Consider the following 22,097-nt stretch of genomic DNA (forward strand, 5'->3'; position numbering starts at 1 on the left):
AATATTTGGCAATGGAGTATGATTACCACTTTTGCTGCATTCATGTGTTTAGGAATCATAACTTTGGAACTGAAACATGGGCTTGCATTTTCCCTCTTCCTTACCCATCCCTCTTTCCTTATGTGACATGTCACTTATGTAGTACCTGCTCCTCAGTCTTATACTGATTTTTGTAAGCTCCTCTTGGAATACTTTTGGCTAAAGAAGGGTCAACATGCTTGTAAGTAAGATGGTGATGATGATAAATAAGTTCATGGTATTAATGCTCCTTGCAGTATTTAAGCTGCCCTTAAATTTCATGCAGCTTCACAGACTTTAGATTAGAAATTATACTGTATGTTTAAACTGGTGGTTTAAACTGGTGATAGCCTATTTATAATTACAGGCAACACCTTCAGTGTACATAGAGCTTGGAAGAGTTAAACAACAGCAAGGGGCTGCTTCTTCGGCAAGGGGAAAACAATACTGCCACCTGTAACCTAAAGCGGAGCACTCCATTTATCACCTGAGGATTTTACCATCTCATTGTGATGCATGCATTGATCATGCCATAGTCTGTGCATATGGAGTGTTATGCGGAAGTTTTTAATGTTTGTAGAAAGTTAAAACAACAACAATCTCAATGTGATGAATCCTGTGTTTGGACAATTTGATTAACCCATTCATGCCTCCTTAAAGTTCCTGATTCTGTGAAGGGCAGACTACAGTATGGGCAAGAATAGGGTTTCTCTCCAGTATGGATACATTGAAGGCACTGCAGTGAACCTAGGCATGTAAAGCTGCTACCACACCTGATGATGCCTTTTCAGCCTGGTCTATTGGCTAAAGGCCATTCCACGTTCTTTGCATTTGTATGTCTTTTCCTTCCAATGGATCACTTTGTGTTTGGAAATCAAGTTAAGATTCCTGAAACCTTTGCTGCATATTGGGCAGAGTTAGCAAAGAGTATAAAGTGTATAAATTCAATTAAGAAGAAGAAGAAGTATAAAACAGCAGAAGTTGTGGGGAAAGAGATGTAAGAGTAGCAAAGCGAATGAATGTTGCAAGTGCACTTAAATACTGTATGTTGTTGTTGTTGTTGTTATATACTGCTTAATTGCCAAAGTGATTTACAAGTATAAAACATCTGGGGGATGTTCCACTGCTTTATTTTTCACAGAAAATGTTCTATTTCATAAGTACACCATGAAATAAGAATAATAACAACAGGACAACTGCCAAAAAAAAAAAGTTTTGTTGCAGATCAGATTTATTCATAAAGTCATATACCATTGTAAAATACAACTGGAGTACCAGACCCCAAACATCATGGATATTTACATACATAATGTAATATAATTGAAAAAGATATAGTGCTTGACATCCATTTCAAACTCACTCTGAGATCACCTGAACCCTTATCTTGATCACCAAACTTTAAAAAGGGCTACAGTTCTTATAACCTTTTTCCTTCATATGGAGTTCTGACATCAGTACCAGATTGATGCTTTAACTATGGGAGGATCAGATGCTTCCTAGCTCTGTTGTGTTTGCAGTGAAACAGAACATGACAAATAAATTTCTGACAACCCTCATTGCAGTGGTGTACTCTTTCTTCTAATCAAGTTCAGTTAAATCTACTTTCCATTAATGCTCCTGGCAGAGAATTGCATCACACCAGCATAAAAGCTCTTTGAGCTTTAGGAAGGTTAAGAGGGCTGAAAATACTTTTATATCTAATAACATTTCCAGTTATCCAAACCCAAATGTATTGGGGAACAAGTTTGACAGTAAAGGCCATCAGCTCCTTAATTCTATGCACACCTTAGCTTCCTAATGAAAAGTAGTGGGGATATCCACAGAAAATCCCAAAAGATGTATTTAATGCAGATTCCACCCCAGAAGCTCATGAAAGAATCTCTGACTATCAAACCAATCAACTACGTAAATTTCCTGAAATGGATATGAAGCCAATAATTGCAAACAGTGTTCCATGCAACTGCTTGGAGGAACCTAAAACCCACCTCAATATGCTCTCCTTACACATTTAGAAGTTCCAAAAATTATTTTCAAAAAATTCCCTTGTACCTTCTCTCTAGAGTGCCATCAATGTTCTCTGCCCCAAAAATAACTCCAAACAATTGTTGGGCTGCAATCTTGACCCTATAGAGACCAGAGCTTGCTTAATTAATTATTTAACTAACTGCCCTATACCCGCATGTCTCAGCTTTCCAAACTGTGTGTTGCGGCACGTTAGCGTGTCAACTGCAGTGTATAGGTGTGTAATGCAAACGCTCCCTGTGCTCCTCCTGGGGCTGGAAAGGGGTTAGTTTAACCTCCAGTTTCTTTGTAAAACTGAATTACTGTGTCATGAAATGATGCATGTCTAAAAAGTTTGTCACCAACATGAAAAGTTTGGAAAGCTCTGCTACAGACCTGGAAGATGGCTGGAACAAACTGTCCACCTTTAGAAACGAAAGCCTGGGAGATTCCATTGCTATAGCCTGCTTTATGTGGGTCTTCCATATCAATGGAAAACAAAAAAAGAACACCAAGTACCCAAAGGCTCTCAATTACTCCAACAAATAGTCATCCATATACCACTTAGAAATCAATCCCCTTCTAGAAAACCAACAACAGCAAGATCTTAGTTCTATCACAACCATCTTTTCGCTGTTTCTCTATGAAGAAAATTGCTTTAAAGCCCTTCTAAAACTTTTTGTTAAAGATAACAATACAGCACCATCTGCTTACAGTACTATACTAATGGAGGTGCTTTCCAATTTGAGGGCATGCATCTCAAGTGAATTGAACTTGAATCATACGAGGACAGATCAAGCAGAAAGGGAGCCAAAGTACGTACAGTATCTGACTCTCCTCCCTTGATGCAACAATATTTTTGAGAGCTGACCTCTTGTACTATAGCTGGCTTGTGGGGATGTAAAACACCTAATCAGAAATAATAGACTTTTGTCCGCTGAAGACTCCTCCAGTTTTTTCCATAAACGATCATGTTGGATCAAATGTATCCCTATCGTGTTTTATGACTTCCTTGATATTGTATGTGGGCTGGAACTGGTCTGTGACCGAAATAATAAAATTCATTCATCATGTTGGACTAAGTCAACAAAAGCTGTATAAAGTTCAGCCCTGAGTGTCTTAAAATAGTCCTCTGCCAAATGAGATAAAACAAGGTAGTAATCCAAAAGAGAGTATCCTCTAAAAATAATCTGTTTCAAACCTGGGAAAAATTCTAATTCATTTCCCCCGGGAAAACACAACACTGGATGCAGTTTGGTGGAGAGAGGCGTTGGCTTCATGCTGTTTTTCTAAGTTTTGTGGAGGTCCGTGATGTGGGTTTCCCAGAAAATTTTGAATGGGAAAACCTTTCTACTCAAATTAGGGCAGTTTGCCGTGAAAGGTTGGTGTCCTAGAGAATAAGCTGATTTGGCATGTTTAGTTTCCTGAATAAAACTTTAAATTGCCACACTTTCCTAATACATTTGCTATTGGCACCCTTTCACCTTTTGAAAAGGCAAGTTTTCAATGGAAGCTTTAGCCTAGAGCTGGTATAGCAAAGTGGAAGGAAGACCTGCCCCCTACCACCACTTTTTGCCCTGGCATGTGCCATCAGGACTTGGGGTATGGTGGTTGATCAGCCTCTCTGCTCCTCCTGGCCCCAAGTCAGGATTGTAAGTGTAACTTACATCATTTTTTTTCTATTGGGAAGACTGTTTTGCACTATTTGCCATTTTCATTTCCGATATAGTTTTCCTACAGTGTATTTGTATTACAGAAATGGATGTCTCGTATACCCCAGGTAGTGTGGTTGCTGACCTTGAGCCAGACATCCTGGAAAGTGAAGTCAAATGGGCCTTAGAAAGCACTGCAAATAACAAGGCCAGTGGAAGTGATGGCATTCCAGCTGAACTATTTAAAATTTTAAAAGATGATGCTGTTAAGGTGCTACACTCAATATGCCAGCAAGTTTGGAAAACTCAGCAGTGGCCAGAGGATTGGAGAAGATCAGTCTACATCCCAATCCCAAAGAAGGGCAGTGCCAAAGAATGCTCCAACTACCGCACAATTGCACTCATTTCACACGCTAGCAAGGTTATGCTTAAAATTCTACAAGGAAGGCTCAAGCAGTATGTGGACCGAGAACTCCCAGAAGTGCAAGCTGGATTTAGAAGAGGCAGAGGAACCAGAGACCAAATTGCAAACATGCGCTGGATTATGGAGAAAGCTAGAGAGTTCCAGAAAGACATCTACTTCTGCTTCATTGACTATGCAAAAGCTTTTGACTGTGTCGACCACGGCAAACTATGGCAAGTTCTTAAAGAAATGGGAGTGCCAGATCACCTCATCTGTCTCCTGAGAAATCTCTATGTGGGACAAGAAGCTACAGTTAGAACTGGATATGGAACAACTGATTGGTTCAAAATTGGGAAAGGAGTACGACAAGGCTGTATTTTGTCTCCCTGCTTATTTAACTTATATGCAGAATTCATCATGCGAAAGGCTGGGCTGGATGAATCCCTAGCCGGAATTAAGATTGCCGGAAGAAATATCAACAACCTCAGATATGCAGATGACACAACCTTGATGGCAGAAAGTGAGGAGGAATTAAAGAACCTTTTAATGAGGGTGAAAGAGGAGAGCGCAAAATATGGCCTGAAGCTCAACATCAAAAAAACGAAGATCATGGCCACTGGTCCCATCACCTCCTGGCAAATAGAAGGGGAAGAAATGGAGGTAGTGAGAGATTTTACTTTCTTGGGCTCAATGATCACTGCAGATGGTGACAGCAGCCACGAAATTAAAAGACGCCTGCTTCTTGGGAGAAGGGCAATGACAGGCCTAGACAGCATCTTGAGAAGTAGAGACATCACCTTGCCAACAAAGGTTCGTATAGTTAAAGCTATGGTTTTCCCAGTAGTGATGTATGGAAGTGAGAGCTGGACCATAAAGAAGGCTGATCGCCGAAGAATTGATGCTTTTGAATTATGGTGCTGGAGGAGACTCTTGAGAGTCCCATGGACTGCAAGAAGATCAAACCTCTCCATACTGAAGGAAATCAACCCTGAGTGCTCACTGGAAGGACAGATTGTGAAGCTGAGGCTCCAGTACTTTGGCCACCTCATGAGAAGAGAAGACTCCCTGGAGAAGACCCTGATGTTGGGAAAGATGGAGGGCACAAGGAGAAGGGGACGGCAGAGGACGAGATGGTTGGATAGTGTTTTCGAGGTTACCAGCATGAGTTTGAGCAAACTGCGGGAGGCAGTGGAGGACAGAGGTGCCTGGCGTTCTCTGGTCCATGGGGTCACGAAGAGTCGGACACGACTAAACGACTAAACAACAACATTTGTATTACAAACTCTTTTAATTAAAAAAATCATAAATACTCTGTTTCCCTCATTGACTTTCTGTCACTTTAAGTAGTTTAGATGCATGTAGTCTTCTGTTCATTAAATCTGTCCTATCTCAATTCTTTTTTACTACTTTTATTGTTTGATTGAGCAACTATGCAGATGACAACTATGCAGAGACCTGATATACAGTGGTTTTAAATCAAAACAACTATTCTTTATAGCTACTTGTAGAAGTCACACAGGCAAGCTTGATTACATAATGCAAATTGCATAATGTAATTCATCTTTTGTAAGGAAGGGCAGAGCATACACATTTAGAATAATGGTCAAAATACTCTATAATTGCAGTGTGTATAGCTTTGATGACTGATACATTAAGTATATATCTTAAGCACTACAGTACTAACATTCCGAAACACTTGTTCTTACCTGTTATTTTATTACAATGACGTGTATACATGTTGTTAAATTTATAAATAATGTCTTGTTGTGTTTTTGCAGCCTGTGATAGAGCTATTTGTGAATAGACTAGACTCTGTGGAATCAGTCCTTCCATATGAATATACTGCGTAAGTATATGAAATATTATTCTTTGATTTAGGATAGGATAGATTTTGTAGACAAGGTTATGATTGTCCAAGCTGCAGTGTCAGTGTTACTTGGTCTTTGGTTTAGTTGCTTTGTACCAAGGTTTAGCTTGCTAAATCCTCCTCCTGATATTTTCCAAGAGGATAGGATTCTCTTGCTCTGTTTTAGAAGTTGGTTTTTCCATTCAATTATATATTATATATTTTAAACAAAAAACTTGGGAAGAATTTTGAACTAATGGTTTTTGCTGGCTATAGAAGTTTCAAAACGTAGAATCCTAAATTTTGCAATTTGCACTACTAAGCCAATCTAACATTTTTGGATCCCTGTAAAGAATGAAAGTTTTTAGTCAATCATCTTTAAATGGCATGCACAAATAACTTAATTAGATGTTACTTTGGGGGTGCTTAATATAGACCAGTACTGTTGAACTCCAACTTTCATCTGTTGCAGAAAGCACGGCCAATGATCAGGAATGAAGGGAGTTGTAACAAGCAAATAATTTGTGTGGAGCATTATCTCAAATATATTGCTCAGTGATGCAGACATAAGCACACTTGGTTGAAAGTCAACTTAGTGAACATGATTGTCAACAGGGAAGTGTGTTCAAATAAGGCAACTCAAATAAGATTCAAGAGTTTCCTGTGAAATTCATTAAATTGTCCTGAATTTTATATAGGTATGCATTTTAGATATAGAATATAAGACAGACTTCAAGTTTTGCTGAATTTGATTTTAGGTTTGATTTTTGCGAAGCATCTGAAGGGAAACGTCCATCTGAAAATCTTGGTCAGGTGTTGTTTGGAGAGCGGATTGAGCCCTCGCCATATAAGGTATTTTAATTGTTTTAAAAATCAAAGAATTTGCAGAATCTAAGCAGTGAATCCCAGTTGTTGGCATGTTTTGATTTGTACAAATGGACTGAAGGTTTTTAAAACTTTATTAGGCTTTTGGTTAAGCCTGCCCTAGCACATGACATTCTTGAGGAAATATTAGGATCAGGAGAGGACTCACTGGTGTTGCTCCCCCTGCTTTACCTTTTCTTCACAGGGGTCCGAGCCCTAAGTGGGTAAATTAGACCATTTACATTTTCCCACACTGCACTTCCTGCAACATCAGCATTACATTGTCGGTATTGTTGAGTCCTGCTGCACAGGCCCATTGCTGCTGAGCTGCCTGCTGGACAGTTTGCCTGGCAACAAGGAGACAGCCTGCTTCAACTCTGACAGGAGCACCACCCCACACTGCTTGACTTATGATTATTAATAATAATAATAATACCACACTCATCTGGCTGGGTTTCCCCAGCCACTCTGGGCGGCTCCTAACAGAACACTAAAAACATGATAAAACATCAAACATTAAAATCTTCCATAAACAGGGCTGCCTTCAGATGTCTTCTAAAAGTCAGTTGTTTATTTCTTTGACATCTGATGGGAGGGCGTTCCACAGGGCAGGTGCCACTACTGAGAAGGCCCTCTGCCTGGTTCCCTGTAACCTTACTTCTCACAGTGAGGCAACCGCCAGAAGGTCCTCTGTGCTGGACCTCAGTGTCTGGGCTGAATGATGGGGGTGGAGACGCTCCTTCAGGTATACAGGGCCAAGGCCGTTGAGGGCTTTAAAGGTCAACACCAACACTTTGAATTGAGCTCGGAAACGTATTGGGAGCCAGTGTAGGTCTTTCAGGACCGGTGTTATGTGGTCTTGGCGGTCACTCCCAGTCACCAGTCTAGCTACTGCATTCTGGATTAGTTGTAGTTTCTAGGCCACCTTCAAAGGTAGCCCCACATAGAGCGCATTGCAGTAGTCCAAGCGGGAGATAACTAGAGCATGCACCACTCTGGTGAGACAGTCTGCGGGTAGGTAGGGTCTCAGCCTGCGTACCAGATGGAGTTGGTAGATACCTCCCCTGGACACAGAACTGACCTGCGCCTCCATGGATAACTGTGAGTCTAAAATGACTCCCAGGCTGCGCACCTGCTCCTTCAGGGGCACAGTTGTCCCATTCAGGACCAGGGAGTCCCTTACACCCGCCTGCCCCCTGTCCCCCCAAAACAGCACTTCTGTCTTGTCAGGATTCAGCCTCAGTCTGTTGGCCACCATCCATCCTCCAACTGCTTCCAGACACTCACACAGGACCTTTACCAATTCTGATTTAAAAGAGAGGTAGAGCTGGGTGTCTTCTGCATGCTGATGAATACTCAGCCCAACCCCCCGATGATCTCTCCGAGCAGCTTCATATGGATATTAAAAGACATGGGGGAGAAGATGGAACCCCAAGGCCCCCCACAAGTGAGAGCCCAGGGGTCTGAACACTCATCCCCCAACACCACTTTCTGGACACGGCCCAGAAGGAAGGAGCGGAACCACTGTATAATAGTGCTCCTAGCTCCTCTAGATGGTCCAGAAGGATGTCATGGTTGACGGTATCATAGACCGCTGAGATATCCAGCAGAACTAGGAAACAGCTTTCACCTTTGTCCCTAGCCCGCCAGATATCATCGACCAGTGCGACCAAGGCAGTTTCAGTCCCATGATGAGGTCTAGATCCTGATTGGAAGGGATCCAAATGGTCTGCATCCTCCAGGCGTGCTTGGAGTTGTTCAGCAACCACCCTCTCAATCTCCCACCAAATGGAAGATTTGAGACTGGGCAATATCGCAGGTGTTGCATTATGCAAAATAATATCTGGGCTGGTGAGTCCAGTTGCATAGCTCTGGCAGTGCTGACAAGAGTGACGCTCGCTCCCCCAGCCCCTGCCTACCATCTGGTTGGGCTTCAGAAGCTTGGTCAGCTTAGCCATCTTAGAAACATGTCTATCTATGCTCCTCATAGGCATGCCCTATGTCTGGCCAGACCTCCCTAGAAGCACACAGCCTTAGTCTGTTCCTAGGCTATTCAAGGGAAGGGCCCCAAGCTATAGAAGAAAAGGGCTTGCCTGGATAATATATTCCTACCTTAGAAACAGTTGTGCTGCATTGGAATTGCGGACATGTTGGCTGCCAGTTGATGAAATTAGGAATGTGGTTTTTTTAAAAAACAAACAAACAAACAAACTGGGAACATCTCACCTTGGTATCCTATATTTTTCATTTGCCCCAACACACATTCATTCATTTGCACCAAATGTAATGCTTTGTTTGCAGCTACAGTATTGCTAGAATCTAAACTAAGATGGGTCCTGCTTCTTTGTACCCTCATCTTACTATATAGTTTTCAGTTACATCCTGCAACCATATTAAAAAGGTAAAGGGACCCCTGACCATTAGGTCCAGTCGTGGACTCATCTCGCTTTATTGGCCGAGGGAGCCGGCGTACAGCTTCCGAGTCATGTGGCCAGCATGACTAAGCCGCTTCTGGCAAACTAGAGCAGTGCACGGAAACGCCATTTACCTTCCCGCCAGAGCGGTACCTATTTATCTACTTGCACTTTGACGTGGTTTGAACTGCTAGGTTGGCAGTAGCAGGGACTGAGAAACGGGAGCTCACCCCATCGCGGGGATTTGAACCGCCGACCTTCTGATTGGCAAGTCCTAGGCTCTGTGGTTTAAGCCACAGCGCCACCTACGTCCCGTCGCAACCATATTAGGCAGTCTCTTAAAGCAGTTTAGGACAGAGAAGCCTAGTATAGGATCAGTATGTATAAAAATTCACTCAGGTATTATTTTAAATGTGCTTGTGGTATTACTGCCGTGTAGAAAATTCTGTTGTTTAGCCTATTCTACCCGTAAGTTTTTATTTATTAAATCCTTCTGAATTAGCCACCTGAAATATTTTTTGCAGTTCAGGTTGTTAAAAGACTTGGATCAAAATTCTCTTTGGTTTAAGGTAAAAGAGAGAATAGTTTGAAATAGTTTTCAGTATAGTTGGACTTCTTAACAAAATAAAAATTGGATTGAGAGTTTGGGTTTGCTGTTGTGGAGAAAAAAGTTGCTATTAGGCACGTGGTAAAATCACGTAAGTTAACTGAATTGTTGTATGTAATAATTTGAGAACCTGTGCATGTGTGCATTTTGATGTTCTGCTGTTATTATTTTGGGAACTTTTCCATTAAATCTTTAAGTAATTTGAGTGAGCAATGTGTAAAAAGGAGACTTGTTTCTAAATTCTTTCTCATTTTTTTAGTTTACCTTTAAGAAAACAGAGACTTGCAAGCATGTTTGTACAAAAGAATATGATTTGAAAAACCCAGATCACAAGCAAAAACTAGATTTTCTGAAAAAGAGTATGCTACTGAACTATCAGCATCATTGGTAGGTTCATGTTTAACTTTTAACCAATTGCTTACTTTTAGTAGAAAATATAGAATTGTGGTAGCTTATGATGAGAAATATGGGACATTCGTGGAAAGAAATGTAATGTTTTCTTCCATTTAATACAACATAGTTATAATTTCTTATTTCTGTTTAAAAAATAAAAGCATGGATCTACTGGAACAGCAATTAGATACCTTTTGTGCATTAAAAAACTATAGAGGCAAATGGTGATAGTGCGAATCATCTGGAGCCGATTTGGGGAGGCATTCAGGAGAAACAGAGAATCTATTCCCCAAGCAGTATCCATTAGTTATACCTAAACATTACTACCAGCATGAGTTTGACCAAACTGCGAGAGGCAGTGGAAGACAGGAGTGCCTGGCGTGCTCTGGTCCATGGAGTCACGAAGAGTCGGACAGAACTAAACGACTAAACAAACATTACTATTACTAACATTCCAGTAGCACCTTAAAGACCAACTAAGTCAGTTCTTGGTATGAGCTTTTGTGTGCATGCACACTTCTTCAGGTATCTGAAGAAGTGTGCATGCACACGAAAGCTCATACCAAGAACTGACTTAGTTGGTCTTTAAGGTGCTACTGGAAGGAATTTTTTTTGTTTTGACTATGGCAGACCAACACGGCTACCTATCTGTAACTATTACTAACATTGTTAGTGAATCTATATTTTGCCTTGACAGATAAAGTTCTTCTCAAAATTTATAGCTGTGGTACATCTTCAATGATACAGGCTTCATCTGAAAATACTGTATTACTTATTCATTTTATAGGATTGTGGATAATATGCCAGTAACTTGGTGTTATGATGTGGAAGATAACCAAAGGTTCTGCAATCCTGGATTTCCCATTGGTTGTTACTTAACAGAAGATGGACATCCCAAAGATGCCTGTGTTATCAATGTATGTATAAATAAATTTTAAATAATGCGTGCAAGATTACTATGCTGCTTGATTCCCCTCCTCCTAAATTTTTGCTGTTATCAGTGTAAGTATACTATTTTTAGGAGCCTGCATTGACACCATTGCAATGACTGAGTTATCATGGAGGAGTAGAAGGAAGGAGGCGTAGATGGACAAAGGCTATTTCTAATAACAATAGGCAGCTAATCTGCTTTATATTGTGCTTCTCAGCCTGACATCTTCCTCCCATATCCTAAGTCTGCTCCATGAAACCATTAATTTCCACACCTTATGCCTTCCCCTTTTATTAAAGCAGTTGGTGTTAGAACAGCATAAAAAGAACATAGAAAAGAATTGTTGCATGAAAGAAAAATTGGATGACAGGTAATGTTATCCGTTAGTGATTCTGGTGAACCAGTTTGAATTTTCAAACTAATTTGCAGTCTCTGCGTGGAGGAGAATTTGTTTCTGAAAGACAGAATATATTTCTTTGGAATTGGATTTCAGCTCCCAGTTGTTGTTGTTGTTGTTGTTGTTGTTGTTGTTGTTCCTGAAAGTTTGGCTGTTGGGATATTCCCAGCATCCATGATTCTGTATACAAAAGTCAGCTTAGTTCATAAATTAGCATTAATGGTAATGCTGTTTATTGTACTGCAAGGAGACTTAATTTCTTAAACCTGAGAAGTGGGATCAATTTTTAAAGCTTGGACTGTGTAAAAATGGAATCTTATGAAATGGCTTTTCACAGTTACCTCATTTTTATGTATAGTTTGAGAATGCAGGAAGCAAACAGTGGGCTGATGTGTTCCCCCTTCTGTGGAACTATAAAAGGAGTTTGGAAGCTTTTACTTCCATTTTAGATGAAGTGCAGCTTGTTGTGATTTTCAAACCAAAATAAAATGTGGTTAATCTTATCTGTGGTTTGTTGAAACAAGCGGCATATAAATTTTAATAATAATGATGATGATGATGATGATGATGATGATGATGATGAAGGGGAGGGGAGTTATTTTATACCCAGTTGTGCGCTGCTCCATCCACCTATTTGATTAAGTTTTTTCTACATATTTTTTTCTGTAGTCTGAGTTCCATGAACATGACACCTTCTACATATTCAACCATGTGGACATCAAAATAGCCTACCACATGGTAGAAAATGAAGCTCCCAGCGCAAGACTAGTAGCTGCTAAACTTGAACCAAAAAGGTGAGCCTTTAGTTTTATTACTAGATCTGCGTGGCATCTTGGCAATGTTATAACTTGGTTTGAAAGATATAAGGGAATTTAACATACTCCTCACAGTGGACTTCATGTTAAGTGGAAGATATAGGAGTGGGAGGGAGAGAACACTTTAGAGTTTTCATTCTTAATAGGAAAAATAATACTAGACAAGTATATACAATACTAGTTAGTAAACATTGCTACCATTGTGATCCCATTTATATAGGCCCAGTTCACACATAACACAAACTGCACCGTAGTTACAATTTAATCATGGCTTTGCTGCCCCAAAGTTCACGAGTCACTCCTCCCCTGCTTATTCCTAGTAGATGAGATACCATGCCATTATGTGCAAACCAGCACTTGAGGTTTGTTTCTCTCCTAAAAAAACAGACCTTGCCTTGCCAACATGGTTTGTTAGGGGGGAAAGCCAAACCGTGAGTGCTGGTTCACACATAACATCAAGTCAGTCTCTGGTTTGGTACAGCCCTAATTTGTTAAATGAAGAAGTGGGGAAGGAGCACTGTGGGGACCTTTGAGCAATGTGCACTTTAAGCCATTTCTTAATTCAAACTATGATTTAAAGCAGGGGAGCTAGTCCCTTTCAGGCCACCAAATACCCTCCTCCTAGTTTGGTTATTTAAAATCTGCTGCCAGAACAACTGCATTTTGCACTCAAATCTATTGTCTTTGGTTTTTTAAACAGTTACAAGCACACTAATCCTGACAGTCCAGACTGCACGGGACCACCTATGGATTTAAGTAACAAGCTTGCTTCTGGAAATGTCAAAATTCCCTACACATATTCAGTTACTTTTGAGGTTGGTATTCTTGTTGGCTTTTCCCATTTCTTTTCCTGGAGAGGGCATGATTTGGAAAGTACCGTATTTTTTGCTCTACAAGACTTCACTTTTTCCCTCCTAAAAAGTAAGAGGAAATGTGTGTACGTCTTATGGAGCGAATGCAGGCTGCACAGCTATCCCAGAAGCCAGAACAGCAAGAGGGATTGCTGTTTTCACTGCGCAGCGATCTCTCTTGCTGTTCTGGCTTCTGAGATTCAGAATATTTTTTTTTCTTGTTTTCCTCCTTCAAAAACTAGGTGCGTCTTGTGGTCTGGTGCGTCTTATAGAGCGAAAAATACGGTACTTTCTGAGGTTTTAAAATAACACTCTGTTGGTGATTCTTATACCAGAAATTCATAGCAGAGTTGGAACGGACCATGAGGGTCATCCTGTCCAATTCCCTGCCACGCAAGAATCTTTTTCCCAACGTGGGGCTGAGATTAAGAGTCTTGTGCTCTACTGACTGAGCTGTCTTAGGTGAATTTTAAAAAGTGGCATTATGAAATACTAATGAAATCCTAGTAAACGTCTTAAGAAAGGCGATTCATCTAAACTTTTTTATTGCATTATTCTAGGCTAACTAGGGAAATAACTTTTGTAGAAAATGTCATAGATGTTACTCAGTTAAAATTCTTTGGAATCCTAACAAAGGAAGACAGCCAATGATGGCCTCTTGCCTGAGCGACAGAAATCTGCTTGCCTTCCGGAGTAGCTTTTGCAAGTGTGCCAGGGAGCCATAGTGGTAGGAGAGGAAGAAGTCCCACTGGGTGAGCAGGCCCCTGGTTGCTCTATATTGGATCTACACTAAAATGGTATTTGGGACGCGGGTGGCACTGTGGGTTAAACCACAGAGCCTAGGACTTGCTGTCAGAAGGTCGGCAGTTCGAATCCCCGCGACGGGGTGAGCTCCCGTTGCTCGGTCCCTGCTCCTGCCAACCTATCAGTTTGAAAGCATGTCAAGTGCAAGTAGATAAATAGGTACCACTCCGGCGGGAAGGTAAACGGTGTTTCCGTGCGCTGCTCTGGGTCGCCAGAAGCGGCTTAGTCCTGCTGGCCACATACGCCGGCTCCCTCGGACCAATAAAGCGAGATGAGCGCCACAACCCCAGAGTCGGTCATGACTGGACCTAATGGTCAGGGGTCCCTTTACCTTACAGCTTAATGCTATACATGTTTACTCAAGAAGTGAGTTCCACTGTGGTCAGTGAAACTTACTTCTAGGCAAGCACATAGCTCAGATGGTTAGAACACATTGCTGATAATGCCAAGGTTGCAGCTTCGAATCCTGTATGGGACAGCTGCATATTCCTGCACTGCAGGGGTTTGGACTAGATGATCCTTAGGATCCCTTCCATCTCTACAATTCTATGATTCTATGTAGAGGATTGCAACTTCAGTGAGAAGTCTCTATGCAGAATATAGCCTTCAAGAAGTATAGAGGCAATGGTAGCTGCTTGTCATCTTTTATTTGTTCATTATCATGTCTGATATTTTAGTGAAGCAATTCCTTGCTCAAAAAGAATATGTTTTAGCTGACATTCTTGACATCTGATCTTGAACGTGAGAGGTGTCGCATGGTGAGTTAGAAATCCACAATTCAAATATTGTGTCTGTCATGAACTCACTAGATAAACTTTTAAGTAAGGCACTCAAAGCCTTAGTTGTGCTTCCTCAGCAATGTGGTGGGTCATAATACTGATTTAACTTACAGGGCTTGCTGTAAGGATTATAACAAGATAATGAGCATATTATGAGCCTCTTTGAAGACTTAAAAGTATTCTATAAATATTGAATATTATGACGAAAATCATAATGATGTTGGTTGCCAGGAATCCTAGTGATTTCTCGGTTCCACTGAAAATAGTATCTATGTAAATAACATCAGAAGAAAATAAGTTGTTCATGATCCCCAAGAATTATTTATGCAATATATATATATTAGTGGTTATGTTGCCATTCTCAGTATAAAAACTTGGCAAGTCCGTTATAATTTTCTTTCAGTTGTATGACATCTAAAAATTAACCATTTTCTCTTCAGAAAAATGATGAAATCAGATGGGCCTCCAGGTGGGATTACATTTTAGAATCCATGCCTCACACACATATACAATGGTTTAGGTAAGGGAAATGTTTTCATTTTGTAATTCAACATATTGGAGCACTTTTTTTGGTAAAAAAGATAATGGTTTGACAACTGGCCATCATGTTTCCTTGTAGCATTATGAATTCTCTTGTGATTGTCCTTTTCCTGTCTGGGATGGTTGCTATGATCATGCTAAGAACTTTGCATAAAGACATTGCAAGATATAATCAGATGGATTCTACTGTAAGTATAAGTTTTTTTAAAACAAGTTGGAAAAGAAATGCTTTAAATTGCCTTCTAAATATTCATGTTTAGAAATGTTGCGAATGTCTTTGCCTCAGTCATGTTCTGATAAGCATATTGGCAACCTAACTCTTTATCTGTACCCAAATAGCTTTTATGTATATTCATTTTATTAGAACGTTTATATGCTACCCTTCAAGTATAAATACACCACTCATTGTGGCTTACAGCAAATAAAAACCAGCTGATCTCGCAACTGTATTAACTGATATAAACATACTCCTTTTGCAACAATAGTTACTGACAGAATTTTGTGCTAGGACATAGTAGTGTCTAATATTGTCAAAAGGAAAAGTGGAACACAGTCTGCTCAATTTCTGTGAAAATAATACATATTAATGGGGTGCTATTAATCTAAGTCATACTCAAGAGTAGATCCATTGAATTCAACGGGCATAAATAACAAGTCAATTGGTTTCATTAGATCTAGTCCGAGTATGATTAATCTTGGATATCACAGGCATCTTGAACACCTGAAGGAATTACCATTGAGACAGTTAACTAATAAGAGGCCTTCCCAGTTGCAATAACTACAGCCCACAGGGGATCTGAATTGCGAGCCTTGTCCGTACAAAGCCATCTTATATGTTTTCCATAAGGTAATGCTGGGCACAGATGCAATCTCTGCAAAGGTTACCCCAAACAGACCAAGGGAAGCTGGGTGATTACCATGGTTTTGCTTACTTCTTTTGATGAACGATGTATCCCAGGCTTCCTCAACCTTGGCCCTCCAAATGTTTTTGCCCTGCATCTCCCATGATCCCTAGCTAGCAGGACCAGTAGTCAGGGATGATGGGAATTGTAGTCACAAAACATCTGGAGGGCCAAGGCTGAGGAAGCCTGATGTATCCCCTTGAATTACCCTGCCAAGACTAGTGAGATTTTCAGATTGTCATCCCAGCACACACTGGATTTCTTCCTGTTGGGGAGTGACTCTGGCTACAATGATTGCATGACTCAGGGCATTCTTGCTTCAGCTTGGCCAGGGACAGAACTGGGGAGAAGCCTCGTAGACCATAGACACCCCCAACAAGAACCTTCATACTAAGTGTCCAACTTTACTATGTCCCAAAAGGTTGAAAGAACGAAGTTCTGAGGTCTCATTTGTATGTTACTCGTTGGTTTCCGAGTTATAAAGTTTGAATGTTTGGTGTTGTGTGATATTTCAGTATTTTATCTAAACCATACGCAGAGTTTGTAAATTTGGAGGGATGAAGTTAGAGATATATATATATAATTGTGTGTATAAACCCCTCAACTGGCTTATTAATTTTCAGGAAGATGCTCAGGAAGAATTTGGTTGGAAACTGGTTCATGGTGACATATTTAGGCCTCCAAGAAAAGGAATGCTACTCTCAGTGTTTCTGGGCTCTGGAACACAGATTTTAATTATGACTTTTGTTACTCTATGTAAGTATAAAGTAATGGGATACATGGGTGAAGCAGTGCCCCTTAATTCTAAAAGCTCTTCTGCCTAACCTTGGTTAGATGATCAACAACACGCAATGTGCTTGTTCTCTCCTTGTCCTTCCCTTGCATGTATCTACCTCACCCTTCCTGGTTTGAGGCATATTTGCTAGTGCTGGATGTTCATAAGGTCCTCAAAACATACATAAACACACATAGGAGATTTGACTCTCAAACTGCTTTGATGCTGAGAGCTAGAGTGGTGAACTGATCAGGACCCAGAAGACTAGGGTTCATGCAAATGCCCACTCAGCCATGAAGCTCTTTGGCCGACCATCAGTCAAGTCACATGTTTTGACCTAATACATATCACATGAGAACAAAATGTGGAGGAAACCACGTGTACCACCTTAAGCTCTTTGTAGGAAACATGGAATCTAAATGTAAAAATAAAATAATAAGAATTCTGGTTGGTAACTACTACTGCTATTATCGTTATTATTATTATTATTATTATTAAATTAAATTTGAATGCCGCCATATACCCACAGGTCTCAGGGCAGTTTGCAACATAAAATCGCAATATCAAAACACAAAACACATGATAAAAATAAAAACAACCCAATAATCCCCCCTCCCTAGCACATTTTAACACATTTTATGCCAGTATACAGATAGTGCTATTGTAGTGGGTTCCAAAAGTGAAAATGGATGTTGTAGGAGCCAGCAGGAAGTTCACAGAGGTGATTTGCAGTATTCAAAGTATCAAATCCGTTTATTGTGAGGACCATGCCTGTGCACAAAAATCAACACTAAAATCAATAGTTAAAAATATTAAAATTCATTACATACTATGCCAACAAAACCTTCTTCCCACAAAGTAGAAAAGGAGGGCCTACGTAGGCCCTACGTAGGCGTAAACTCTGGCCCTACGTAGGCGTAAATGGAACAGTGACCTGGAACTCAAAATCAAACTACACCTGCATTCATCAGATTTGCAGTATTCTTCAGGCTACTTGAACTGTGGATAGATGATGAGATCAGGGAGCATTATGTCTGCACAAATCCTAAATATATTGAATTTCACAAAGTAATAAATCTGAAACCTCTGGGAAAAAAGGGGGAAATATACTATTGTGCCACCACTCCTAGGCACTGTGCACAACAGATGTGAATAAGGTAGTCTACATGAGAAGCACACATATCTTTAAGAGGCCTCTAAATATTGTGTATTTCCTTTTTCAGTTTTTGCTTGCCTTGGGTTTTTGTCACCTGCAAATCGGGGGGCATTAATGACCTGTGCTGTGGTCCTGTGGGTGCTGCTTGGAACCCCAGCAGGTTACGTTGCTGCCAGATTCTACAAATGTAAGTACAAAAGTTCATTTAACGTGACAGCACTTAAGTTCATTAGTCTAAATTATCATCACAGCAGCGATTTCCCCTCTGATCCTGTTTGCCCTCTGGGCAAGATGGAAAAATGTTTTAAGACTGAAGAGAGACTACATGCAGGTTTAGATTGTTCTCAAGCTAGCAAACTTTCAAGTTGGATATTCTTTTATTGTATTAACTCTAACGTCAATTGTTCTTACTTGGATCTGCTTGCAGGGGAAGAGGTAACTGACATACTGTTATGGAAATCAGACTGTCAGTGGCTTTTGAAATTGCATTTTGTTTGACATATGAAGTTTGATTCAGCTTTTGTCTGCTTTGGTCTATATGTATTTGAAAGGGAGATAAAACAAAAGTTAAACCTATAACTGCTTTACTGAGCTTCTCAATCAGTGTTCACTTTTAGTATAATGCAGTACGGTGTGTTGAATCAGTCTAATTTTTCAAAATTTTGTTTTAATAAAGATGAAAAAACAAATAACAAAACTGAACTTTAAGTTCAAGTGCCTGTCTAAACTGTTCTAATAAATAGGGAATTATGTTTGTACAGTACCTGTCATTTAATTGGTGCTGTTTGGGTTTCTTTTCATACAGCATTTGGGGGTGAAAAATGGAAGACAAATGTTCTGCTGACAGCCTTCCTTTGCCCTGGGTAAGTTAATTCCTATGATTACTATTAAAATAGGTATATGAGAAGCTTGGCTAAAACTGGTGAGTCTTCAGCAACATAAGTAAAACACAGCAACATCATTGCATGTCAGAGCTATGCACAGTTCGTGCCCTTTTTTGGTTTTTTTGTAAACCTTGTTTCCTTCTGCCACATGAAAAAAGTCGATTAAGCAGTGCCAGCAAGACAGAAGTACTTTTTAAAAAGACAGGGGTTCTCTTCATTGATTCTTTATTTTACTCCTTGGGCTGCTTCTCAGACCACGCTGCATCTGTGGTGTCATATACTATACAATGCCTATGTCAAATCTTTCTGCTTAATCACAGCAAGCAGTCATCCCCTGAAGTGGAGCTAAGACAGACATATATTTGGAGCTATTTAACTGAAACGTCAACTCCTGCTGGAGCTCAGTCCTGTTAGATTAAGGAAGAAAGGCTTGCTTGACCTCTTTGCCTGATATTTTCTACATGTCACCTGGGCTCAACGTTAAGCTAGACATATAGTGATATGATTTCAATAACATTGAAATTAATCAAGTGTGAGTTAATTGTTAAATCTCGTTTCTCTCTTAGCATTGTGTTTGCCGATTTCTTCATCATGAATCTGATTCTCTGGGGAGAACATTCCTCTGCAGCCATTCCATTTGGTACTTTGGTTGCCGTTCTAGCCCTCTGGTTTTGCATATCTGTACCACTGACGTTCATTGGGGCCTACTTTGGTTTCAAGAAGAATGTAAGTTCTTTGTCTTTCTGATCTTAAGATGTTTTACTCACCTTCTCTGCACACATATCTTGTACCTTTTGAACTGCCTGAAAACAAATGGTGGGTCAAGTCCTTTAGAAGGCTGTGGATTTTGGGGTCTTCAGTGATTGAGTTGTGTATATATAAAGCATGTTCAAACAACAGGATTCAAAGCAAAGAAAACCATTCTGAATGTGGTAGACCTTGTTAGATGAGATTTAGCTTGGATTTCCTTTATTGTGCTAGAAAGCCATAGGATTGTAAATTCTTTTGACTAAGTACTTCCTTCTGTTTGTGGCGTTTAGTATAATTTAGATTATTTAGAAAGTCTCTTCCCCACCCTTGTTTATATCTTTTAAAGGCCATAGAACATCCAGTTCGTACTAATCAGATTCCTCGTCAGATTCCTGAACAGTCATTTTACACGCAGCCATTACCTGGTATCATTATGGGAGGCATTCTGCCCTTCGGATGCATCTTCATACAACTTTTCTTCATTCTTAATAGCATATGGTAAGCCAGTATGCTTCTTGAAAAATGTTTGATGCCTTCTAAAGTACTTTTTCAACTTGCTGGTTGTTTTTTTTTTAAAAAAAGAGCTTGTATTTGTTTTCTGCACTTCTCTCTGCTTTCTTCCATTATCAAAGCTTTTGACTGTTCTGCTTTAATGTCATATAAAGCCTGTGTTACGCTTGCAAGTATGTAGTTGTCTGGCCATAGGCTTTTGAAACCATCCAACCAAAAGTTGCCTGATGCCGGTCTTGGAGTGTCATGACACCTCTGTCTGACATTGGTTTTAGTGTTCTTATGTCACAGAAGGTCTTACCAGTCTTAGGTGAGACAGTTCGTTGGTGGGGAATCTTTGTCTATGGCCCTAAAGTCCATGGGCAACTGTGAGATGAATTAAACATGGGAGTAGTTTTATGCCATAAACTCTTAATGGATTTGGTTGAGCAGTCTTCAGATGCTGGAGTTCAACAATATTTGCCACTTGTATGCTAGAATGGCCAGGTAAACGTCACCAAGACTACTTTTGTTATGCTTAAACTTCTGTTTTCTAGGTCTCATCAGATGTATTACATGTTTGGCTTCTTGTTTCTGGTGTTCATTATTCTGGTTATCACGTGTTCTGAGGCTACTATTCTACTTTGCTATTTCCACTTGTGTGCGGAGGTAAGCCTACAGAATTCTTTCTTGCAACAGTCCTGTCTTGGGGGGATTTAAATTATTAGGAAAAAGGATTCAATCAATGACTTGGCTCCTAAGTTGTTATTCCTTTTACACAATGGTGGAGGGAGATTTCATAAAGTGCTCTGTCCACTTACGTTTGTATTGAGGACCAGGGGCAGACTTTGGTATTATGGTGCCCGGAGCGAGGCCAAAATCCCCCCCCCAAAAAAAAAAACTTTGAGTAGGTACCCATATAAATACAGTGGTACCTTGGACGTTGAACAGAATTCGTTCCGGAAGTGCATTTGACTTCCAAAATGTTCGGAAGCCAAGGCGCGGCTTCCTGTTGGCTGCAGGAAGCTCCTGCAGCCAATCAGAAGCTGGGTCAGCCACATCAGACGTTTGGGTTCCAAAGAATGTTTGCAAACCAAAACACTCACTTCCGGGTTTGCAGCATTCGGGAGCCAAACCGTTTAACTCACAAGACGTTTGGGATCCAACGTACGACTGTATAGGAATCATCATCATCATATCATCCACCCCCATTTTTTGCTCAACCGTATTTTTAGGTTCCTTAATTTTTACTTCATGTTTTAGGGACAGCATAGGGTATACTCCAGATTTATGTATTGACTCAAATATAATAGATCGTGTAATAACTGCTAAAACTTGCTGGGGCCGAGAAATGTGAAATATATGGCCCTTTTAAGATGGGTTGTGCATTCTAATCTGTATTTATTGCTTGCTTACACTTGCCATTTTCATTGCTGGCTGTTTAGAGAAGACATCCTATGAGGCAACCTAAGCATCTTTTTAAATAAATCAAATGTTTTTACCTTCAAATATTTTGAATCGTTTTAACCCGATTAGGTGACGATCTCCATCAATTTCCCAACAGGTTGTCTTTAAAATCGTATCAGCTGCTGGGGTTAAGTGCCTCTTCTTTTTTTCTTTTTAAAGACAGCTTTGTCCTCTCTGACACTAAAACTTTCCATGGTGTGATTGACAGATACAGTAAATGGAGCCTTGCTGCTGATCACCAAAAGAACCTAGCTGTGGAATATTACCAAAAACAGGCTCCATGGTTTCAATTGGTTTTCTTAATGCTAATCCCATTTTACATTTCAAGTGAATCTGTACTTGGACTGCAGTACATACCT

The 22,097-nt window shown here is 40.2% G+C and overlaps 1 protein-coding gene across 2 annotated transcripts in view; it reads left to right on the plus strand.

The window, feature by feature from the left end:
* The window catches only part of TM9SF2 (transmembrane 9 superfamily member 2), a 29,262-nt gene that overhangs the window by 2,043 nt on the left and 5,122 nt on the right, over nucleotides 1–22,097 (plus strand). For both annotated transcript variants that reach the window (XM_083735302.1, XM_083735303.1), the window contains exons 2-15: nucleotides 5,853–5,920; nucleotides 6,679–6,772; nucleotides 10,065–10,192; nucleotides 10,986–11,115; nucleotides 12,196–12,320; nucleotides 13,042–13,156; nucleotides 15,216–15,295; nucleotides 15,395–15,503; nucleotides 16,841–16,973; nucleotides 18,216–18,335; nucleotides 18,954–19,011; nucleotides 19,599–19,758; nucleotides 20,129–20,280; nucleotides 20,829–20,940. In XM_083735302.1, the coding sequence (XP_083591428.1) occupies nucleotides 5,853–5,920; nucleotides 6,679–6,772; nucleotides 10,065–10,192; nucleotides 10,986–11,115; nucleotides 12,196–12,320; nucleotides 13,042–13,156; nucleotides 15,216–15,295; nucleotides 15,395–15,503; nucleotides 16,841–16,973; nucleotides 18,216–18,335; nucleotides 18,954–19,011; nucleotides 19,599–19,758; nucleotides 20,129–20,280; nucleotides 20,829–20,940 (1,584 nt within the window). The remainder of the gene's footprint in view (nucleotides 1–5,852; nucleotides 5,921–6,678; nucleotides 6,773–10,064; nucleotides 10,193–10,985; nucleotides 11,116–12,195; nucleotides 12,321–13,041; nucleotides 13,157–15,215; nucleotides 15,296–15,394; nucleotides 15,504–16,840; nucleotides 16,974–18,215; nucleotides 18,336–18,953; nucleotides 19,012–19,598; nucleotides 19,759–20,128; nucleotides 20,281–20,828; nucleotides 20,941–22,097) is intronic.

The sequence above is a fragment of the Podarcis gaigeae genome, assembly GCF_964106915.1.
Source record: "Podarcis gaigeae genome assembly, chromosome: 4".
NCBI lineage: Eukaryota > Metazoa > Chordata > Lepidosauria > Squamata > Lacertidae > Podarcis > Podarcis gaigeae.